Source organism: Tachyglossus aculeatus, chromosome 6 (genome assembly GCF_015852505.1).
Source record: "Tachyglossus aculeatus isolate mTacAcu1 chromosome 6, mTacAcu1.pri, whole genome shotgun sequence".
Taxonomy (NCBI): Eukaryota; Metazoa; Chordata; class Mammalia; order Monotremata; family Tachyglossidae; genus Tachyglossus; species Tachyglossus aculeatus.
In genome coordinates, this window is record NC_052071.1 from 29,747,903 (window position 1) to 29,768,527 (window position 20,625).

The following is a 20,625-nucleotide window of genomic DNA, read 5'->3' on the forward strand; positions in this document are numbered from 1 at the left end:
AGTTCATCTCTAAGTCCTGATAATAACTTTTTTTCATGTCACATTCATCACAGGAGACTTTCCTCCTTGTTTTCCTTCATAGGATAGTCTAGTGTTCGTTTCAGTCAATCAGTGGTGTTTATTGAGCCCTTACGTGCAGAGCACTGTACTAAGCCCTTGGGAGAGTACAGTACAACAGAGTTAGCCATGTTCCCTGCCCACAATATGCTTACTGTCTGGATGGGGAGACAGACAGTGAAGTAAATAAGGAATTTGTAATATATAAATAAGTGCTGGGTGGTTGAGGGTGAGGTGAATTTTAAATGCTCAAAGGTCACAGATCCAAGTGCCTAGATCATGCAGAAGGGAGAGGGAGCTGAGGAGAAGCGGGCTTAATTGGAAAAGGCCTTTTGGAGGATATGTGACCTTAGTAATGCTTTTAAACTGGAGAGAGTAGTGGTCTGGCGTATATGGAGTGGGAAGGAGTTCCAGGCTAGGGGGAGGACGTGGGAAAGGGTTTGATGGCAAGGGAGATGAGATCAGGGCACAGTGAGTAAACTGGTGATGGAGGAGCCAGGTGTCCAGGCAGGGCTGTAGTAGATCAGTTAGGTAAGGGTAGGATGGGATGAGCTCATTACGTGCTTTAAAGCCAGTGGTAAAGTCAACAGTTTACCACAAGCCATCATGTCCATTCTCACTTTTAGTTTGATAGCTTTCAACTTGCATCTCGTATCCATCCCAGCACTTAGTGCAGTGCTTAGCACACAGTAAGAGTTTCAGAAATGAAGCAGTACTCCAGGAAAAAATTAAAGCTACAGCTTGGTAGAGTCACCCTGGCCTCAAAATCATAATAATCATGATGATAATAATAATGGTCATTTGTTCAGCACTTGTTAAATGCCAAATTGTAATAAACCCATAAGTAGCTACAATACTGTCAGATTAGACAGACCTCCCGTCCACATGGGGCTCACAGTCTAAGGGGGAGGGAGAACAAGTATCTTGCCCTTATTTTACAAATGAGGAAACAGAGGTATGCAAAAGTTGTGACATACTCGAGATAACACAGCAGATAAATAGCAGAGCCAGGATCCATCCAAAGCTTCCAAATCAGTTTCAAATGAGCAGGTGGGACTGAGCAATGGTAGTTTTATGTCCCCTGTGAATCGTTCATCATATTGCAATAATTTGCTTCCCCATTGGCATGGAAGAAAGTTGTAGGCATGTCCATGTTGGTGAATTTCATAATCAGCTATTTCCGTTTTGTAAGAACACTAAAGAAATATAAAGTCAGAACTAAAGGCAAAATAAAAACCTAAATATCAGATCACCATTCCTTGTTTGATCCAGGTCTAACTACATTTTATAGATACAGAAAATATATGTCTCTATATAGAGGTGCATCTACTTGTAGTCTTTGTGATAGCTGCCACATAGATCAAAATAACAGACTCATTTTTCTAATTTTAGCTATTATATAAAGCATAAGAATTCTATCATTATTCCTACTCAGCATGTCTGAGCAGTTATGTCCTTTATGCATTCTTATCCTCCCATCTACATTTTTATGCATCTTTATATCTGGTATTTTATGTACATCTACATCTTTATATTTGGTTGTTTTCAGTAGAGAGTGAAAAACTATAGTCAATCTTCAAGTGTTTCTTTTAGTTTTCATCCCCTATTGCTGATTTTGTGGATAGTCTCTGTGATACTTTTGAAAAGTATGCTCAGGAACATAAACAGTTATTTCTTAATGGAAAAAAAAAACCCTCAAAATATTTAACAGAAAAATCCACTTTCCTAAATTCAGTAAATTAGTGAAATTAAGATTGGCTAACACAGCAACATAAGATCAAAGAGACACAATTCCTAGCTGTATTTGAACAGAATTGAAGAGTAACTTTTTTTGAAATACTGGAAATTGATCAATTTTACTTTTAGGTTATCCTGCAACCTATTGCGATTTGAGTTCCTCTGATTCAGTGGCAAGTTTTCAACTCTCAGCCGTTGTCCAGAAACTTTTAAAATTTGCAGCAATTTTCCAAACTGTAATTCACAGTTTAGCCCAAGTAAGTTTAAAGAGACTGGAACATTGATGTCAATTACTGAGAGGTTTTAAAATCATACTTTTAGACATCTTTTTAAAACAAGTTCTCTCATCCTCATCTTTCTGGTCTAGCTTGTGCGGGCTGCCTGAAAAATTGGATCACATATTTCTTTCAAGTTCTCCAATTCTTCTATGTACTAAATGGTTTTATTTTGATATTTGTTATCAAATATCAAATTGGACATTCTTTACCATGGAGCTTTGTATCGTCATCACGTTTATCTTTTCACCCTGCCATCATCCAATGATCATTGTACTGGGTTTGCTGAGGAAGTACACATTCTCTTTGGGCCAATAGGAGAATTAATCTGGCTTTTAGTGAGAGGAGGAAGGAGAGCATGGTTTCCTTATGCAGAATGTAAAATTGTGACACAACATTCCTGTGGAGACCCCCAGCCCCATTTGTGAATAGGATGGTTGCAGGGTGGCACATAGTTATTCATTCAATCAATCATATTTATTGAGCACTTACTGAATGCAGAGCACTGTACTAAGAACTTGGGAAAGTACAATAAAGCAATAAATAGTGACATTCCCTGTCTACTACAAGCTCACAGTCTAGAGTGGGGGAGACAGACATCAATACAAATAAATACAATTACAGACATGTACATAAGTGCTTTGGGGCTGCGAGGGGGGAAGAGAAGAATTGTAATTAAAATTACATATTATGAACATAGGTGCTGTGAGGCTGGGAGGGAGGAAGAGCAAAGGGAGGAAGTCAGGGCAACAGAAGGGATGGGAGATGAGGAAAGTGGGGCTTAATCTGCAAAAGCCTCTTGGAGGAGAGCTGCCTTCAATAAGGCTTTGAAGTGGGGAGATAACCACTGGTGTGCTGTGATTCTGTCAAGAACACTGGCATACTGGCTCCTTTCTAAGAAGAAGGGAGCTCACTCATCTTGAAACTTACCAGCCATCAGACAGTACTTCTCCAGTCTTCAACCAATAATGAGCTGGCTTGAGTGGAGAATACACTGTTATCATTATGAGGTGCAGGAGGGTGTCTTCCCCTCCCAACTCATCAAGGCATATTGTTGTGCGTTGTAAGAACTACAAGGGGCAAATCAACGTGAACATTTCAAAGAGTTGGTTCCTCACAGATGCCCAGTTTGAAAATCTGTTTCTGGAATGGTGCATTTCTCTGAGACCTTTTTGGCAGTCCAAGAATTCACCTGAAAAAAAAAATCCTTTTATTTTTCAAGGCCAGGAAAGTATTGATGTTTCCTCTTTCATAATAATAATAATGATAGCATTTATTAAGGGCTTACTATGAGCCCACTGTTGGATAGGGACCGTCTTGATATGTTGCCAACTTGTACTTGCCAAGCGCTTAGTACAGTGCTCTGCACACAGTAAGCGCTCAATAAATACGATTAAATGAATGAATATGTGCAAATCACTGTTCTAAGCACTGGGGAGGTTACAAGGTGATCAGGTTGTCCCACGTGGGACTCGCAGTCTTAATCCCCATTTTACAGATGAGGTTAACTGAGGCACAGAGAAGTTAAGTGACTTGCCCAAAGTCACACAGCTGACAGTTGGCAGAGCCGGGATTCGAACCCATGACCTCTGACTCCAAAGCCCGTGCTCTTTCCACTGAGCCACGCTGCTTCTCTAATTCATGTATTTAGGAAGGGGAAGCTCCTATTCTCTAGGACTCTTGGCTTTCTTGGTAAAGGTCTCAAAATCATCGGTTATTGGGGAAAAAAAAAAAACCAAACAGTATTTTGAGAAAAATTGCAATTTTTTAAAGTTTCAGCATTTCATGTCCATTTGATTCAATGGGTAAGAGGATCTCCAATGATCACTTTTAAGATTTTAGAATTTTTGTTTCCAAAACTTTAAACAAATCTGCTACATGGTATGGAATTGCTTTAATGTGGAAAATCCTGTTTATTTTAGCACACATTTAAATACTTTAGTTTTACAAATAATAATAATAATGATAATGATGATGGCATTTGTTAAGCGCTTACTATGTGCAAAGCACTGTTCTAAGTGCTGGGGAGGATACAAGGAGATCAGGTTGTCCTATGTGGGGCTCGCAGTCTTAATCCCCATTTTACAGATGAGGTAACTGAGGCCCAGAGAAGTGAAGTGACCTGCTCAAAGTCACAAAGCTGACAATTGGCAGAGCTGGGATTTGAACCCATGACCTCTGACTCCCAAGCCCGTGCTCTTTCAATAGAGCCACGCTGCTTTGAACAGATCAAATATTCATTTAATAATAATCATAATGATGACGGTATTTAAGTGCTTACTGTGTGCCAAGCACTGTTCTAAGTGCTGGGGTAGATACAAGGTAATCAGGTTGTGCCACGTGGGGCTCCCAGTCTTAATCCCCATTTTACAGATGAGGGAACAGAGGCACAGAGAAGTTAAGTGACTTTCCCAAAGTCACACAGCTGATAAAGTGGTGGAGCCGGGATTAGAACTCATGACCTCTGACCCCCAGCCCATGCTCTTTCCACTAATCTATGCTGCTTCTGCAGCCACACTGCTTCTGCACTCTGAATAGTGGTATCTGAGTAATGCTCACCTGAATGAGTATTGAGAAGCAGTGTGATCTAATGGATGAGAATGGGCTTGGGAGTCAGAAGGATCTCAGTTCTGCCACATGTCTGCCTTGTGACCTTGGGAAAGTCACTTAATTTCTCTGTGCCTGTTACATTATCTGTAAAATGGGAATTAAAACCTTGAGCCCCAGGTGGGACATGGACTGTGTCCAAACTGCTAGCTTGTCTCTACCCCAGCACTTAGAATAGTGCCTGGTGCATAATAAGTGCTTAACAAATACCATTAAAAAAACCCAAACTTCTCTGTGACTGTTTCCTCAACTGTAAAATGGAGATTCAATACCTGTTCTCCCTCCTACTTAAGACAGTGAGCCCTATGTGGGACAGGGACTGTGTTCAACCTAATTACCTTGTACCTGTCTCTGAGCTTAGAACAGTGTGTGACGCAGAGTAAGTGCTTAACAAGTACCATAAAACGAACAATGACAGGGGACCAGAAAAGAGGCACTTTTAGTTTTTAATTGACACACAAAGTTTGCAATAGATTTTCTGAGACACTCACACTCAGTGATGTGATCTCACCACTGGCACAGTATCTTTGTGTCTAAAAATGTGTAAGTATTATTTTATGTCAACAAATGCATCCTGGTCTAATGTGCCCCAAACGTCTGAATTGACACTCTAAATCAAAAAACCAAGGCTCGCATATAATTGGTATGAGAGAAACAGCGTGGCATAGTGGCAAGTGCACAGGACAGGAAGTCAGGAGACTTGGGTTCTAATCTCAGCTCCGCTGCTTGCCTGCTGTGTGACCTTGGGCGAGTCATTTAACTTTTCTGGGTCTCAGCTTCCTCACCTATAATGGAAATTCAATACCAGTTATGATTCTATCTACTCCAATGCTTAGCAGAATTATTGGTGCATAGTAAGCACTAAAATTCTGCAGTTATTACCATTAGTGTAAGTTATGCACATTAAAATTTATCTATGAGTTCATTAAGGCTTGCAAACAAGCATGTATGCTCATACATGTACTCACATCCCAATCCGATCTCCATCCTTTTCTTTTTTTCCACTGACCTTCTTAACATTACATTCATTCATTCATTCAATCGTATTTATTGAGTGCTTACTGTGTGCAGAGCACTGTACTAAGTGCTTGGAAAGTACAATTCAGCAACAGATAGAGACAATCCCTACCCAATAATGGGCTCACAGTCTAGAAGGGGGAGACAGACAACAAAACAAAATAAGTAGACAGGCATCAATAGCATCAAAATAAAGAGAATTATAGATATATATATACATCATTAATAAAATAAATGGAATAATAAATATGTACAAATATACACAAGTGCTGTGGGATAGGGAAGGGGGTAGAGCAGAGGGAGGGAGTAGGGGCGATGCGGGGGAGGAGGAGCAGAGGGAAATGGGGGCTCAGTCTGGGAAGGCCGCCTGGAGAAGGTGAGCTCTCAGTAGGGCTTTGAAGGAGGGAATAGAGGTAGTTTGGTGGATGTGAGGAGGGAGGGCATTCCAGGCCAGAGGTAGGATGTAGGCCAGGGGTTGATGGCAGGACAGGTGAGAATGAGGTACAGTGAGGAGGTTAGCGGCAGAGGAGTGGAGTTTGAGGTCTGGGCTGTACACGGAGAGAAGGGAGGTGAGGTAGGAGGGGTCAAGGTGATGGAGAGCTTTGAAGCCAATTATGAGTTTTTGCTTCATTCGAAGGGTGATAGGCAACCACTGGAGATTTTTGAGGAGGGGGGTGACATCCCCAAAGCGTTTCTTGTGGTATCACTCCATTAGAGTATAGTTGAAGGATGAGAAGGTAAAACTCAACACCAGCAATTTTGCTTTACCTGATGATGATGATGGCATTTGTTAAGCACTTACTTTGTGCAAAGCACTGTTCTAAGTGCTGGGGAGGTTACAAGGTGATCAGGTTGTCCCACGGGGGACTTACAGTTTTAATTCACTTTTTCCAGAAGAGGTAATTGAGGCACAGAGAAGTTAAGTGACTTGCCCAAAGTCACACAGCTGACAGTTGGCGGAGCTGGGATTTGAACCCATGACCTCTGACTCCAAAGCCCGTGCTCGTTAATTGTTGCTTTTAATTTTCTCCCTTCACCCCACTTGGTAAATCAATCGTATTTATTGAGCACTTACTGTGTAGATTAAGTGCTTGGGAGAGTTCAGTACGAGTTAGCAGATAGGGGCCCTGCAGTCTAGAAGTAGGCAACAAACATTAATATAAATAAAATATGGATGTCCACCCAAGTGCTGTGGGTCTGAGGGAGGATCGAATAAGGGGTGCAAATCCAAGTACAAAGGCAGCACAGAAGCAAGTGGGAGACCAGGAAATGAGGGCTTAGAGAAGGCCGCTTGGAAATATGCTTTTAATAAGACTGAAGGTGAGGAAAGTAATCATCGGTCAGATATGAAGTGGGATCGTGTTCCAGGCCAGGGGCAAGATGTGGGTAAAAGGTTGGCGGTGAGATAGACAAGACTGAGGTACAGTGAGTAAGTTGGAATTGAGGAGTGACATATACGAACTGGACTGTAGGTTGAAAGCAGTGAGGTAAGGTAGGAGGGGGCAAGGCGACTGAGTGTTTTAAAGACTATGATAAGGAGTTTCTGTTTGATGTGGAGGTGGGAGGGCAACCACTGGAGGTTCTTGAGGAGTGGGGAAACATGGACTGAACAGTTTTGTAGAAAAATGATCTGGCAGCAGAATGAAGTATAGGCTGAAGAGGGGAGAGACAGGAGGCAAGGAGATCAACAAGGAGGTTTATGCAGTAATCAAGGCAGTGTAGAATAAGTGCTTGGATTAATGTGGTAGTTTGGATGTTGTGAAGGTTAAGCTGACCAGATTTAGTATTTAGAGAAACAGCGTGGCTCAATGGAAAGAACGCAGGCTTTGGAGTCAGAGGTCATGGGTTCTAATCCCAGCTCCGCCAATTGTCAGCTGTGTGACTTTGGGCAAGTCACTTAACTTTTCTCTGCCTCAGTTACCTCATCTGTAAAATGGGGATTAAGAGTGTGAGCCCCCCGTGGGACAACCTGATCACCTTGTAACCTCACCAGTGCTTAGAGCAGTGCTTTGCACATAGTAAGCACTTAATAAATACCATTATTATTATTATTTAGTGACAGATTGAATATGTGGGTTTGAAGAGAGCGATGAGTTAAGTTTGGGACATGTTAAGTTTGATGTGTTGGAACATCATTATCAGCATCACTATTATTATCATTATTTTCAAGGCCTTTATGAGCATATGCTGATAAGTTTAGCATTGTCAGAGAGAGGCTGTTGAATTTCCAAGTTCCCTTCTTAGGCTTCCTATGCTTTATATATTTGGCAGAGGAGGCATTCTGGATGTAAAACTCAATTGTAATTTTGAATGTCCACAGTGTATTTATGACACCTCCCATATTTCCGAATAGTCCTGTTCCTAAATGAAGAATTTTGTTGGTTGTTTTTCACGTGAATCAAGTCATCCTGGGAGTCAAATGAAGAAAGAAAGGTTTATAATAATATACTCAGAGATGTGTTCTTAAGATTGATCTGACTAGATTGTGAAATGCTCTTCCAGAGGAATAGACGGTGCATGGAATGAATGTCAGATAGCTTGAGTTTTGGAGAACAATACCAAATTGCAAGTGGCTTTTCCCATTTCCCTTTCCACTTTCATCAGTTTTATTCCCCTTTAAATTTGGAGCTTTCTGGGGCTTTAATTACATTGGGATATGACATTTTAATTTAAATGAGTTTTCTCTGAAGAGTGATGATTCAATGCAGGTTTTGATTAATTTTGATTTCTTCCATTAGGCTTCTTTCCCCGGGAACTTGCACTTAGTGATGGTTCTCCGTCCCACCGGGTTTATCCAGCGCACTTTCACCGACATCGGATTTCGGTTTAGTCAAGAGGATTTCATACTCAAATTGCCAGTATGTCAAAGGGTCATTTGACCTTATAACTGTAGATTTTAGTGGCCTCATCACTTTTTTCTTTAGTTCCTTAGCACCAGAAGTTGAACTTAAATAGTCATAAAATGTTATCTCATAATTTTAAATTTTCAACTGTGATTCTAGAAAATTGATTGGGGTTCATTTCCTGTTATGTACAATAGTGCATTAATTTTAGTTTATGCCTTCATTTTCTCAAAATTATTGTTATTATTATTATTATGGTATCTGTTAAGCACTTACTGTGCGCCAAGCACTGTTCTAATTGCACTAGCCAAAGTTTGGGGAGTATTTTATTGGGTTTTGTGTGTTTTTTTTACAAAAAGAAAACTAGTACTCTTTGAAAGAAATTTGAGGTTGCATTTGAGGAAATTGTTAGAACACCATTGTCTTTCCCATCATAATATTTAAGAAGTTAAAAATTTTACCCTATTAAGAAATAGAGTACTTTAATAGGAACAGGGAAAGGTTGAGCTTTGTGCAATTTAGTTGTACAGTGACTTTGAGGTAAATTTATTATTTTGCAAAAATTATAATATGTATATATGTAATATTTCTTATGTGTATTTGTACACATCTTATTTTTCACTGAACCTAGATAATGTACCATGTAATGTTAGAATTTGGTGTTTTGATAGGCTCTCCATGGAAATGATCTTACTTTCCAGAGGAATGTTTCATTAGATAAGTACTAGGATTAGCCTAAACCAATTTAAAGTGTGGGAGTACTGACAAGGAACTGATAGAAGATAATTTGTTCTTTCTTCTATCTAAAAATGTTCTGAGCTCCGTTCCATATGTTAGCTTGAAAGATGCCATAAGAAAAACACTAACATCATTTTCTTCCTCATTCCCGTAGGTGGTTATGCTCAGTTCAGTCAGTGACTTGCTGACATATATTGATGAGAAGCAGTTAACTCCTGAGTTTGGGGGCACGTTGGAATATTGCCATAGCGAATGGGTTATCTTCAGAACTGTATGTCGCTTTTGTTGTCTACTATCGAAAAATAGGAACATCAAACCTTTAGAAACTCATTATGAAATAATTAACTTTACATCAGCTCTTTGTGAAAATATCAAGGATTTTCCTTTAGTGTGTATGTGATTAAAACTGAAGTGTTGATTCTTGGAAAATCTACCCGAAGGATGCAGGGATGAGGATGCCCATTATAGTTTGACACACTGACTCAAGTCTTCCTGTTTAGGTGGTGGGGAAGCCCTGGATGGGTCTTCATTTTGCCAGTATCCTCAACTTTTAGAGAAGGTGGTACAAGTACATATGACTAAGATTTAAAAATGCAAGGAAATTTAGCTCACTGGGTAGTTATGGTGGTCAAGTAACTGATCTTCACTGGGTATGCTTCCAAATTTTCTTTTGTGATTAGCTGTCTGTGAGTAATTAGTTTGGCTGAAAACATCCTTTAATTCTTTTTTTTTTTTTTTGGTGGGGGTGGGGCGATTCAGAATTAACAAATGGTACAAATCTATGTCTAGGTTCTGGTGAAAATGATTTTGCCAGGCAAGAGTTAGTTTTTCAAAGATTTCCTTTCATAACCCTGATTTATAACTCCCGGATTATTTTTGTTCTTTCATAAACTTAAGCAATTGAATTTATTGTCTAGATAAAAGAGAAATATCCATATTCTGTCTTGAAAGTGATTCAGTAAGAATTGACTAAAGAATGTCACCTGGAGTGGTATTTTACATGTCAAAAGGCACTAAAATTCTATATAAAGTCCCAACAAGAAGATTGAAGACATTTTTAGAGGCTGTTTAATTTACCAGATTATTATAAATTTGGAAAATAAGATTGCAAATAAAATTAGGATCTTTTGTACGCAGGATATACATTTCTTATGGGCAGGAAAATGAACTATTTTAATATAGTTTTTGATTAGGTGACATAACGAACATGTAGTTGAAGTGGTAAATATCCCCCCACAGGCTATAGAGAGCTTTGCGCTCACTGTGAAGGAAGTTGCTCAGATGTTACAGTCCTTTGGAACAGAACTGGCAGAAAGAGAACTCCCAGATGACATTTACTCATTAGAACGGATCCTGGCGGTGCGTACTGAAAAGTACTATCAGTTGAAGGTATGTCTAATTTCTTAGACTGGCACACCAGTGCTAATGCATATTCTTCTTAGAAGGTGGTTCAGAAGTCTCTGGCCTCTCTCATGTCATTTGGCATTTCAATTGGAATAAAAAGATACTTCCAAATCTATGCCATGGTGCCCCCAAACTAGGATTTTCCTCCCACCTCCCACCCCATCTTCAGATAAAAGATCAGAGATCATGCTAAACTAGCAGTCTAGGGAATTACACTGGGTAGAAGATATGGAGTCCCAAAAGAACTATGCCTGCCGTGGCAGCAGCCGGAGCTGCAGCAGTGTCGAAGGGGAGCCATAGTACAGGAGATGAGCTGAGTAAACATTTGGGCTCTTTCACTCCCACTCAGCTGCCATTTCTTCACCCCTCTAGGGCTGTAGAATGGGTTACAGGCAATCTAGTCCACAGTGTATTGTTCTGGGAAAAATGAGTCCCCCACTTTGGAAAGGGGTTGAAGCCTGCACGGTTTGCAGAGCAAATTTCACTTAACATTATCTCTGTTCCCAACCCACTCAAGTCTGAATAGTGACCTGCCATCCTCTCCTCTCTTCTGTCACTCACCCCAGTCTGAGTGGCCCTTGGCCTTTCCAGACCATTTCTCCCTCCTCCCTTCACTCTCAAAAGTCTGGAGAAATAGGAGAAGGACTCTAGTTCTGTTGCTGCAGCCTCCAAAACTGATAGAGGTACCTATCATGGGTGTGTGTTGGTGTTATTATTATTTAGTTCTTGATGAACAGGAAATATCGGATGAATAATTGTTTTGCTTTTGTACAGGAAGATATCACAACAGTAATGTATGAAGGAAATATGCTGCTAAGAAACTTAGAAGTGCCTGACGTCAGAAATTCAAGTCAAGAAACTCCTCAGGAGAAGACTGGAGATTGGGATACTGTTAATAGGTGAGGAATTGTTTTTAGAATGAAAGTGTTCTCTGATTTTGAACATAAAGGCATATTCATTTGATATGATATGTAGGGTTTTTGGAGTGTGAAACACTCAATTTGCCATTCTGAATTTTAAGCTAAATGCTGAAATATTAATTCTGGAGCATGAGAGAAACTCTTGGAATTAAGGCTTATATTATTCCTTTCTGCTGAAGTCAGATTCCTTGGCTGTGACATCCCCTACATTGTCTTAGTGGCCAAAACAATCTGTCATTTCTTGTGAAAAGTCTTAGAAGTGTATTTTTCTTCAGTATTTTTACATTTCTCTCATCTGTGAAGATTGCTAGCACAGTTACATGAGATGGAAACTGCCTTTGATGGATTTTGGGAAAAACATCAACTAAAAATGGAGCAATATCTACAACTCTGCAAGTTTGAGCAAAACTTTCAAGAGGTAGGTTAGAACTTTCCCATAGATAAATGAATTCACTTTCAGTAAGGCTTTCAAGCATCTACTCTCAAACTACGGTTTGATACATTTTCCACAGTTAGTTAAGCTGAACCTATAACTGTGTTTTGCAGTTGGCAGCATTAAATGTGTGAAGTAACTATCCTGGGTCTAATTGGTTTTTTTCCAATGCTGAAGATCCTTCTGTCTCAATTTCCAGAGACAAGGTTTTACAAGATGTGTATTATTTCAAGAAAGTCACATTCTGAATACAAGAACAAATATAACTGATTTCTTAGCAGAAACACCTCAGAAAAAGGGAAGTTGCCACTGTAAATAATCCTTTAGTAAATTTACTCAGTAAGCCACTTCATTAATTGACATACTCCTCTAATAAGGAATTTTGGGGATAACTGTGATACCCATCATCCAATATGCTTTCTACTTGGAATGACTCTTAGATTGGGTTGGCATTTCCAGGGAAATGCTGAAAACTCCACTAACATCAATTAGAACATTGCATAACAAATCAAATTATACAGAACAATTTTGAATTGTCAGAGAAATGTTACTTGATTTCTTTGGTTTCTATAGTGAATGTAATGATGGAACATTTTCATATATACAGAACATCTCCTTATTTATGATCTTCTACATTGATTATTAGGAAACTTCTGAAAGATAGTGTGGTGCATTTTAATTTGTAATTTTTTCTCCCACTATTTTAAGCTCAAGAATGCTATTGAGTTTTTAATGGCTCAGCAAGTGGAACTGCCTGTTACTGGAGAAAATGTCTCAGAAGTAAAACAAAGACTGACTGATTTGGGAAATTTGGATGAAATGGCTCAGGTAAGAGTTTCTTTCAGATTATTGTCCTACCAATGAAATGTCACAAATACATTTTCTTGTGACTAAGCTTTAGCCTAGTTCCCAAACAGTAATCATTCTCTGTTAGTAGACATTAGCAAAATTAAAATTTTGGTATCTAAAGCCAGAAGCTGGTATAGGACATTAATCAGATGTGGTACTCATACTTTTTATAGGTTGAATAGCGTTTAGGAATATATCCTTCAAAGGAATGTTGTGTAAGAATCATGTGACTTGTTTCCTCTAGAGATCAGTATGATCTTATACTGAACCTGGTAAATTAACTTGAGAAAAAAATATAATTTTCACACTGTGGCTTGGGGAAGGAGAATGGTGGAAATAGTGGGGGGACAATATCTGTGGCTCCTCCCAATCTCAATAGTCAAATGATGTAGTAGTATACATGTATTATAATAATATTCTCCCAGGTGCTTAGTTTAGTGTTCTGCACATAGTAAGTGCTCAATAAATATCATTGATTGATTGATCTATTGATAGTAATACCTTAAGGGCTTCCAGAAGCTTTATATCTAGTCTAGAATTGGGGAAGGAACTTCTATCACGGACAATGAAAAGTTACTGCAGATAGAAAGTTCTTTACCTCTTTATTGCACTGGTTGTTGTTTGAATTCATTTATTCATTCAGTCTTATTTATTGAGTGCATACTGTGTGAAAGCACTGCACTAAGCACTTTGGGCTCCTCTCATAGGCTGGTAGGTGAATGCTTGGGGAAACCAGCACAGGCAGCTAAACTGCTGGAATGTCATATTTGAGAGGTAGGGATACTCTTCTCGGTGTTTTGTCAGGGATTTACCTTAAGACACTTCGCTCCAGAGTATCACATCAGGTTCCTCTGTTTAAGGTGTGGAGCTCTTAGCTGAAAATTCTCTGTAAGCTTTTTTGACTTGTGGGTATTTCTCAAAGTTCAGTTTCTGGAGACTTTCTCCCATATATTGAACTCCAGATCATCTCCTACCAAAGCCGACTATCATGGCTTTCAATTAATTGATCAGTAGTATTTATTAAACATCCTCTGCTTTTAGAGCACTGTGCTAAGTATTTGAAAGAGTATAACAGAGTCAGAAGACACTATGTGTGCCCTCAGAGAGCTTTACAATCTAGTGGGGGAGACAGACATAATCTAATTACAAAAATGAAGAAATATGATTTCCGACCCTGTAGATCTTCCAGGAGAGGTGGGATTAGTTAAAAGAGAGTGCAGATGGAAGGGAAAAAAACAAACAAACAAAAGACCTGCATAGCATCCATGCTGGCTTAATTGTAATATATACCCCAGTGTGGCAGGTAGAGAGCTCTGGGTTATCAGTGGCATGGACAGCATAAGAGAATTGTCATTTAGATAAAACCAGTTGCTTCCAAACCAGTCTTTGCACTGAGAACAGCAACATTGAACTAATGCCATTATTGTCACATAGATATTTATTTTTTAGAGTCCCAAAAAAGGGATTCCTAACTGGAAGAATATGTTCTTCAGCAAAGCCATTTGACTGATCTATTTTTCATGGATGAACACAGGCTTTAAATGCTAGACGTGGTCCAATGACCATTTGGGTAGTTATAAAATAACTGTATTACTTTTAAAAAAACAGGAATTAATAGGCAAGGCCCAGATTGTGATATTACATGGTCACCAGCTAGCAGCGAACCACCACTATGCACTTAATTTAATCTGCCAGCGTTGTAATGAGTTACGGCACCTTTCTGATGTTTTGACGGATGAGATCAAAGCAAAACAAGTACAACTCAGCAAGACCTTGGAACTTCATTCCCGACTGCAACAGGTAGAAATAAATAGTATTTACATAAGATATGTTCTTAACTCTTTAGCTAGATGACACTTACTGGGCAAGTTTTGTTTTGAAAATTTCAGTTGAGGTGGTTACTTTTCCACTAAGCAGTAAAGACAGCCACTTTTCTAAATGCCATGGGGCAGGACCCAGAGTGGTATTCTAATGTTACAATTTGCCTGTAGCACTCAATTTGATTTTTAGTTAATAAGATGGCTAGTTTCTCATTTTCTGTATCTGCATGGAAATCCCATGCATATACCTACATACGTGCTCATATATTTTCATTCTTGGCACCCAGTCTGTTGAGGATACCTATCCAATTTTTGAATGTTGAGGACTGTTGGTGTGATGCTTCTTATTTTTCTTTTTTTGTGTGTGACGTGATTTAAAAACAGCTTGTACTTTAAAAAAAGACATATTGTTTTGAGGTTCTTAAGGTATTTCCAGAACTTGAAATTCATTCAAAACTTGACCAATCAACAGTTATGATCCCTGATACAGAAAAATAGGATAGAAGTGTGATACCTTAGAGTGCGATTTGATCCCGTATTCAAGAATAAGCACTAAGTGGAGAGTTTACTGTTTACAGAAACAATTCTCTGTGGCAAAATTTAGGGGATGGTCCCGTAACATAATAAACCAACTGATCGTTTGAAAAATGCTATGCATTCATTTCTCTTACTAAATAAGATCTAGCACAACTAAGAAACATGAATATTGGGAAAATGTTTAGCCCTGGCTTGCCATAAAGTGATCATTTTCTTTCTTCTCATAATACATTGACACACTGGCATGTTTTCATATTACATTTCTTTGCTTATTTTTCACCAGGCACTTGCGTGCTGTGATGAAGGGGCATATCTTTTAGCCAATCAGCAGATGGATAAGTGTCAGTCTAAAGAAGGTGCTCAACAAGCTCTTCAAGATATAGAAAAATTCCTTGAAACTTCTTTACCATGCTTAAATTATAATCCTCAAGTTCTGCAATATGATTTCGAGTCAATTTTAACTCCTGAACTTAAGGTAGGTAGTGTTTTCATGTAAATGTAGAAAAGTTGTAATCAGTTCCAATTACAATAACTCCACTTCTCTTGATATGGTAAAATGAAATTATAAAATTATAATGAATATAAAATGAAATTCCTAATTTGCCAGATGTGGCAAAAAAATGAAATCATTACTATTCATTCCTTAGACAGGGAAGTCTGTGCCCAGAAAGTTGAGAAGTAGAACTAGACCCTGTGTTGGTCACTGAAGAACTAGTCATTTGTCACTGAGCTGTAGGACTGTTCTGTTTATACTCAATTTCTTTCTTATTTGGAAACAACCCTCACAACCCTCTGTTCTCTTAAATGTGCATCCTTGGCAATTCCAGGAAATGCCTCCATGTGTACTGCCTTACTTCACCCTGGCCGTTCTCTAAAGCTGCAAATGGGACATTGGGAATACCATTTCAAAATGAAATTAAACAGAAAATTGACTAATTCATTTCTGGTATAATGGTCCTGTTATCTTATTCACTGTAGGTTCCTTGGTCAATGATTTATGCAATTTTCAGGTGAGACTATCGGACAATGCTTTGCATTTGTTTGAACTATAATTACAATAATTAATTTCCTGCTTTTCATTAACTTTTTATTTTATGCTGCATTGTCTTAAAATGCATAATTCTGACTTATTAACAATTATGATGCAGGATCAGAAAATACCTTATTTTCTGATAGAAGAATATTCTTTTCTGGTAAATTATTTAGTGCTTTCACTCCTATGACTGCTTTCATTTTAAAAATCCTAATCTTCAACTCTCTCTTTAGTTTTCCCAAGTTTTCTTTAGCTATCATTACCTGGATTTTTTTTCCCTTTAAAGAATACTAGCCAAATTTGGAGAAGATATCTGAATTGCACTTTTTAAAAGTTATTGCTATAAATGGACTGTCAGATTCTACCAGCAAGAGATGCATTATCTTTTCCAGACTACTTAGCCCAACTTACTGCTTACATTACTACCAGTGTCTGGAAGATTTAAAGCAGCAACCCAAAAGAAGCAATCACCACACTTCATGTCAAAAAAATTTCAGTAAATATATTATGTAATAATATGCTTGCTTAATGTATTGATCTAGGTTTTTTCCACAAAGGTCGATGCAAATTTATTTCAGCTATTGAAAAAAAAGTTCTAATAGCTATATGTAAACTACTAGACAGATAATTCTGTCTCTGACCAAAATCTGGAGGCCTTTGCATCTCAATGAGATGTATTTTGTCTTTAAAAGTTACATCAACTAATATTGAACGGCTTCACAGAAATCCACTTCTATGTGGAGTAATGGTTTACTTTGAACAGTGATCATCTCACAGGAGTCTGATTTTGCAATCTCCAGGCTCAGATTCAGTCCGTACAGATCAAGCTTGAAAATGTTCGAAGTATGTTTGAAAGTCGGCAAGCTTGTTTCAAGAAACTGACGGATAAGCAAGTGAGGCCAGTCCAACTCGTAGCACCTCGACCTGAAAACACATCTAGATCTAGATCTCCATTATTCTCACCCAAGCATGGTAACATGGTTTGTCTTTTCTATCTCTGTTTTCTTGTTTTATAGTTTTTGCCTCATCTTAAATCCCAGCTCTGCCAATTGTCAGCTGTGTGACTTTGGGCAACTCACTTAACTTCTCTCTGCCTGTTACCCTATCTATAACATAGGGATTAAGACTGTAAGTCCCCCATGGGACAACCTGATCAACTTGTAACCTCCCCAGCGCTTAGAATAGTGCTTTGCACATAGTAAGCGCTTAATAAATGCCATTATTATTAAATTCTTTGTCACTTATTCCTTTATAATTGGACTGTTGTTTTGGCCATCCAAGGTTTTATTTATATCTTTGGCAAGTAGAGTGGTCTTAGTTGAGATGAGCTAGGAATTTATCCATGCTGTTTTGCTGTGAAGGACTAAGCATTATTCTATTGCAAATCAGTTTTGTCATTTGCTTTTTATTTTAATGGATACATTCTGAATACCAGTGATTGATTATGGAGCATGAAAGCCTTGAAAAGGGAAATTCTAGGGGGAAAAGATGCCCTTAATAATTCTGTAGGTCACAAATTCATTAAAAAGGCCATTGAGAGGTATACAAGTAAACATGGGTGACATCTTGGGTGTATAGAAGCCATCGGTCTATTTTGGAAAGGGAAGCAGCATGGCCTAGTCTGGAAGTCAAAAGGACCTGGGATCTAATCCCAGTTCTGCCACTTGTGACCTTGGCCAAGTCACATCACTTCTCTGTGCCTCAGTACCTCATCTGTAAAATGGGGATTCAGAATGTGTTCCCTGTTGTTGTTAGATTAAACTGTTTTTTTCAGTCCTCTCAATACTTCTTTTATCTGACTCCACTAATCAAACAATACATCAATGGTATTTTTTGAGTATTTATTGTGTGCAGAGCACCATACTAAGCAGTTGAGAGAGTATGATAAAGTAGCAGTGTAGTCTAGTTGGGTAGAGAACGGGCCTGGGTTCTTGTCTGCTCTGTGACCTTGGCAAATTTATTGTTGTCGTATTGTACTTTACCTAGCACTTAGTACAGTGCTTTGCATACAGTAAGCGCTTAATAAATACAGTTGAATGAATGAATGAAAGTTACTTCTGTTTCCCTCAGTTACCTCATCTGTAGAATGGGGATTAAGACTGTGAGCCCCATGTGGGACATGGACTGTGTCCTACCTGATTAGCTTGTATCTTCCCCGACGCTTAGTACAGTGCCTGGCACGTAGTAAAGGCTTAACAAATACCAAAAAAAAAAAAAGTGGATATGACCCCTGTTCTTAATGAGTTTACAGTCTAGCAGGGGAGACAGACACTAAAATAAATTGTAGGTTGAGGAAGCAGCCAAAAATAAAGGTAGGTACAGATGGAGCAGTAGGAATTCCTAACTGCTTAGGGATTATGGTCCCAAGTGCATGCGTGACCCAGTAAGGAGGGAAAAATACTAAAAGAGATGAAAGATTAGTCATATTAGTTTGTTAAATGAATGTACCCTCAAATATGTATTTTTCTGAGTGCTATTTGAATGTATTGTTAATTGAGGGTTAGTATTGTACTTAGAAAAGTACTAATATTTGAAATGTTGGTACGTGTATTACCAAACATAGTCTTTAATAATAGTAATGGCATTTGTTAAGCATTTACTCTTTGCAAAGCACTGTTCTAAGTGCTGGGGAGGATACAGGGGGTTAACTGACTAGGTTAAAGGGGATTAACTTCACCCACTTAGCAGAAATTACTTATTTCACCAAATATTGGATCAATTCAAATGTTATTTGGTTTCAAAGATACCAATTTAGAGAATAAATTATCTACTGAAATGTTCTTTCAAATATGATTTTGGTATTGGTCTTCTGTTCATTACTGCTTTCTAGTTAAGAGGATTGCTGTTTTCCCTTTCTTTGAAACAGATGGTAATGTGAACACTAAAACATTTTTACTCTTTGAGAACAAAAGTCTACTGTTGCACATAAATATCCTTTTCCTTTTTTTCTTTTAATTTGGAAGGTGTTGATTTTAATTCCAGCTTGAAATTCTCCTTTGATATTTCTCTGCCTGGAAAGAAAACATCAAGAAAAAGTCAAACCTCTCGCAAGGTAAACATTAATGAATGATGAAGGTTGACTTTATTCATGACGTTTTAGAATGCGGGGGTTTTGTGGTCTCTATAGCATGACTGTAAGTCCTTTAAGGGCAAGAACTTAGGCATTTCTGTTCTTAGAACAATACCCTATACTCTGGGACACTCTGTAAATGCTCCTGACTGAATAATTGCCTGGTTAGTGGCTCAGATAACTAAATCAAAGTTATTCACCAAGTGCTTGCTGGATACTTGTTACTTTCCCAGCGTGGCTCAGTGGAAAGACCACAGGCTTGGGAGTTAGAGGTCATGGGTTTTAATCCTGGCCCTGCCACTTGTCAGCTGTGTGACTTTGGGCAAGTTACTTAACTTCTCTGGGCCTCAGTTACCTCATCTGTAAAATGGGGATTAAGACTGTGAACCCCACATGGGACAACCTGATCACCTTGTATCCCCCCCAGCGCTTAGAACAGTGTTTGGCACATAGTAAGCGCTTAATAAATGCCATCATTATTATTGCCCAAGAAGGGAGAATAAAAAGTTCAGAAGACTTAATCTCTCCTTCCCTGCACAAATCAGCCATGTGTGCTTACAAAGCATAGGATGAGGTGGTATTAAAAGTTGGGTTGATGCCCACAAATACCTGGGATGTCCACTTTCACCTAAGCTTCCTTCTTCCCCTTTTGTTTTCTCCATATGCCTAGAAGAGGAATATTTGGAGAAGAGCTGGTAACAGCCCTGTCAAGCAGAGAATTAGGGAAGTTTGAAGTTTATTTTCTTCACCACAGTTCTTGAGGTTGCTTGGGAGCTCTGGACAGAAGAACAGGACTTTCTAAATGTTTAGGTGTCTAGTTATTCAGAGTTGGGAAAAAGTGATATAAGGCATAAACAAATCTGACTTAATTTCAGCACTGTTTGCTAAAGATGATTACAGAAGTCCCTGCCTTATCTTCCCATAATGCATCCGCCAAGTTGTGCAATGCAATTGAATGACTTCCCTTTGTGATAGAGATATTTTCTTCTCTCTACTTGGACATTTAATACACCACCCAAAAAAGCCAACCAGACCTGGCTGTGGAGACAGATTGTATATGTAAATGGATTCAGGTTTGGAAACACTTTGACTTCTGTTCCTCCCTGTATGCAGCCCAATATAGATCTCTTCCTCTCTGCGTCACACAAGGCTTTATTGTAATAAGAAATTAACACATTCAGTAGCAGATTAGTTGTAATAAGAACCTCCCAACCTCAAACCCCAAAGCTGCCAAAACTGATTTCACTCTGGCTATTCAGAGGGAAAGATTTTGTGAGAAGACACA

The 20,625-nt window shown here is 38.7% G+C and overlaps 1 protein-coding gene across 6 annotated transcripts in view; it reads left to right on the forward strand.

Moving 5' to 3' along the window:
* MCF2 (MCF.2 cell line derived transforming sequence) overlaps positions 1-20,625 on the forward strand; it is an 85,597-nt gene that overhangs the window by 32,062 nt on the left and 32,910 nt on the right. For all 6 annotated transcript variants that reach the window (XM_038748646.1, XM_038748644.1, XM_038748641.1 and 3 more), the window contains 10 exons: positions 8,432-8,551; positions 9,429-9,545; positions 10,514-10,663; positions 11,453-11,577; positions 11,902-12,016; positions 12,740-12,859; positions 14,489-14,680; positions 15,521-15,712; positions 17,071-17,242; positions 19,234-19,322. In XM_038748646.1, the coding sequence (XP_038604574.1) occupies positions 8,432-8,551; positions 9,429-9,545; positions 10,514-10,663; positions 11,453-11,577; positions 11,902-12,016; positions 12,740-12,859; positions 14,489-14,680; positions 15,521-15,712; positions 17,071-17,242; positions 19,234-19,322 (1,392 nt within the window). The remainder of the gene's footprint in view (positions 1-8,431; positions 8,552-9,428; positions 9,546-10,513; positions 10,664-11,452; positions 11,578-11,901; positions 12,017-12,739; positions 12,860-14,488; positions 14,681-15,520; positions 15,713-17,070; positions 17,243-19,233; positions 19,323-20,625) is intronic.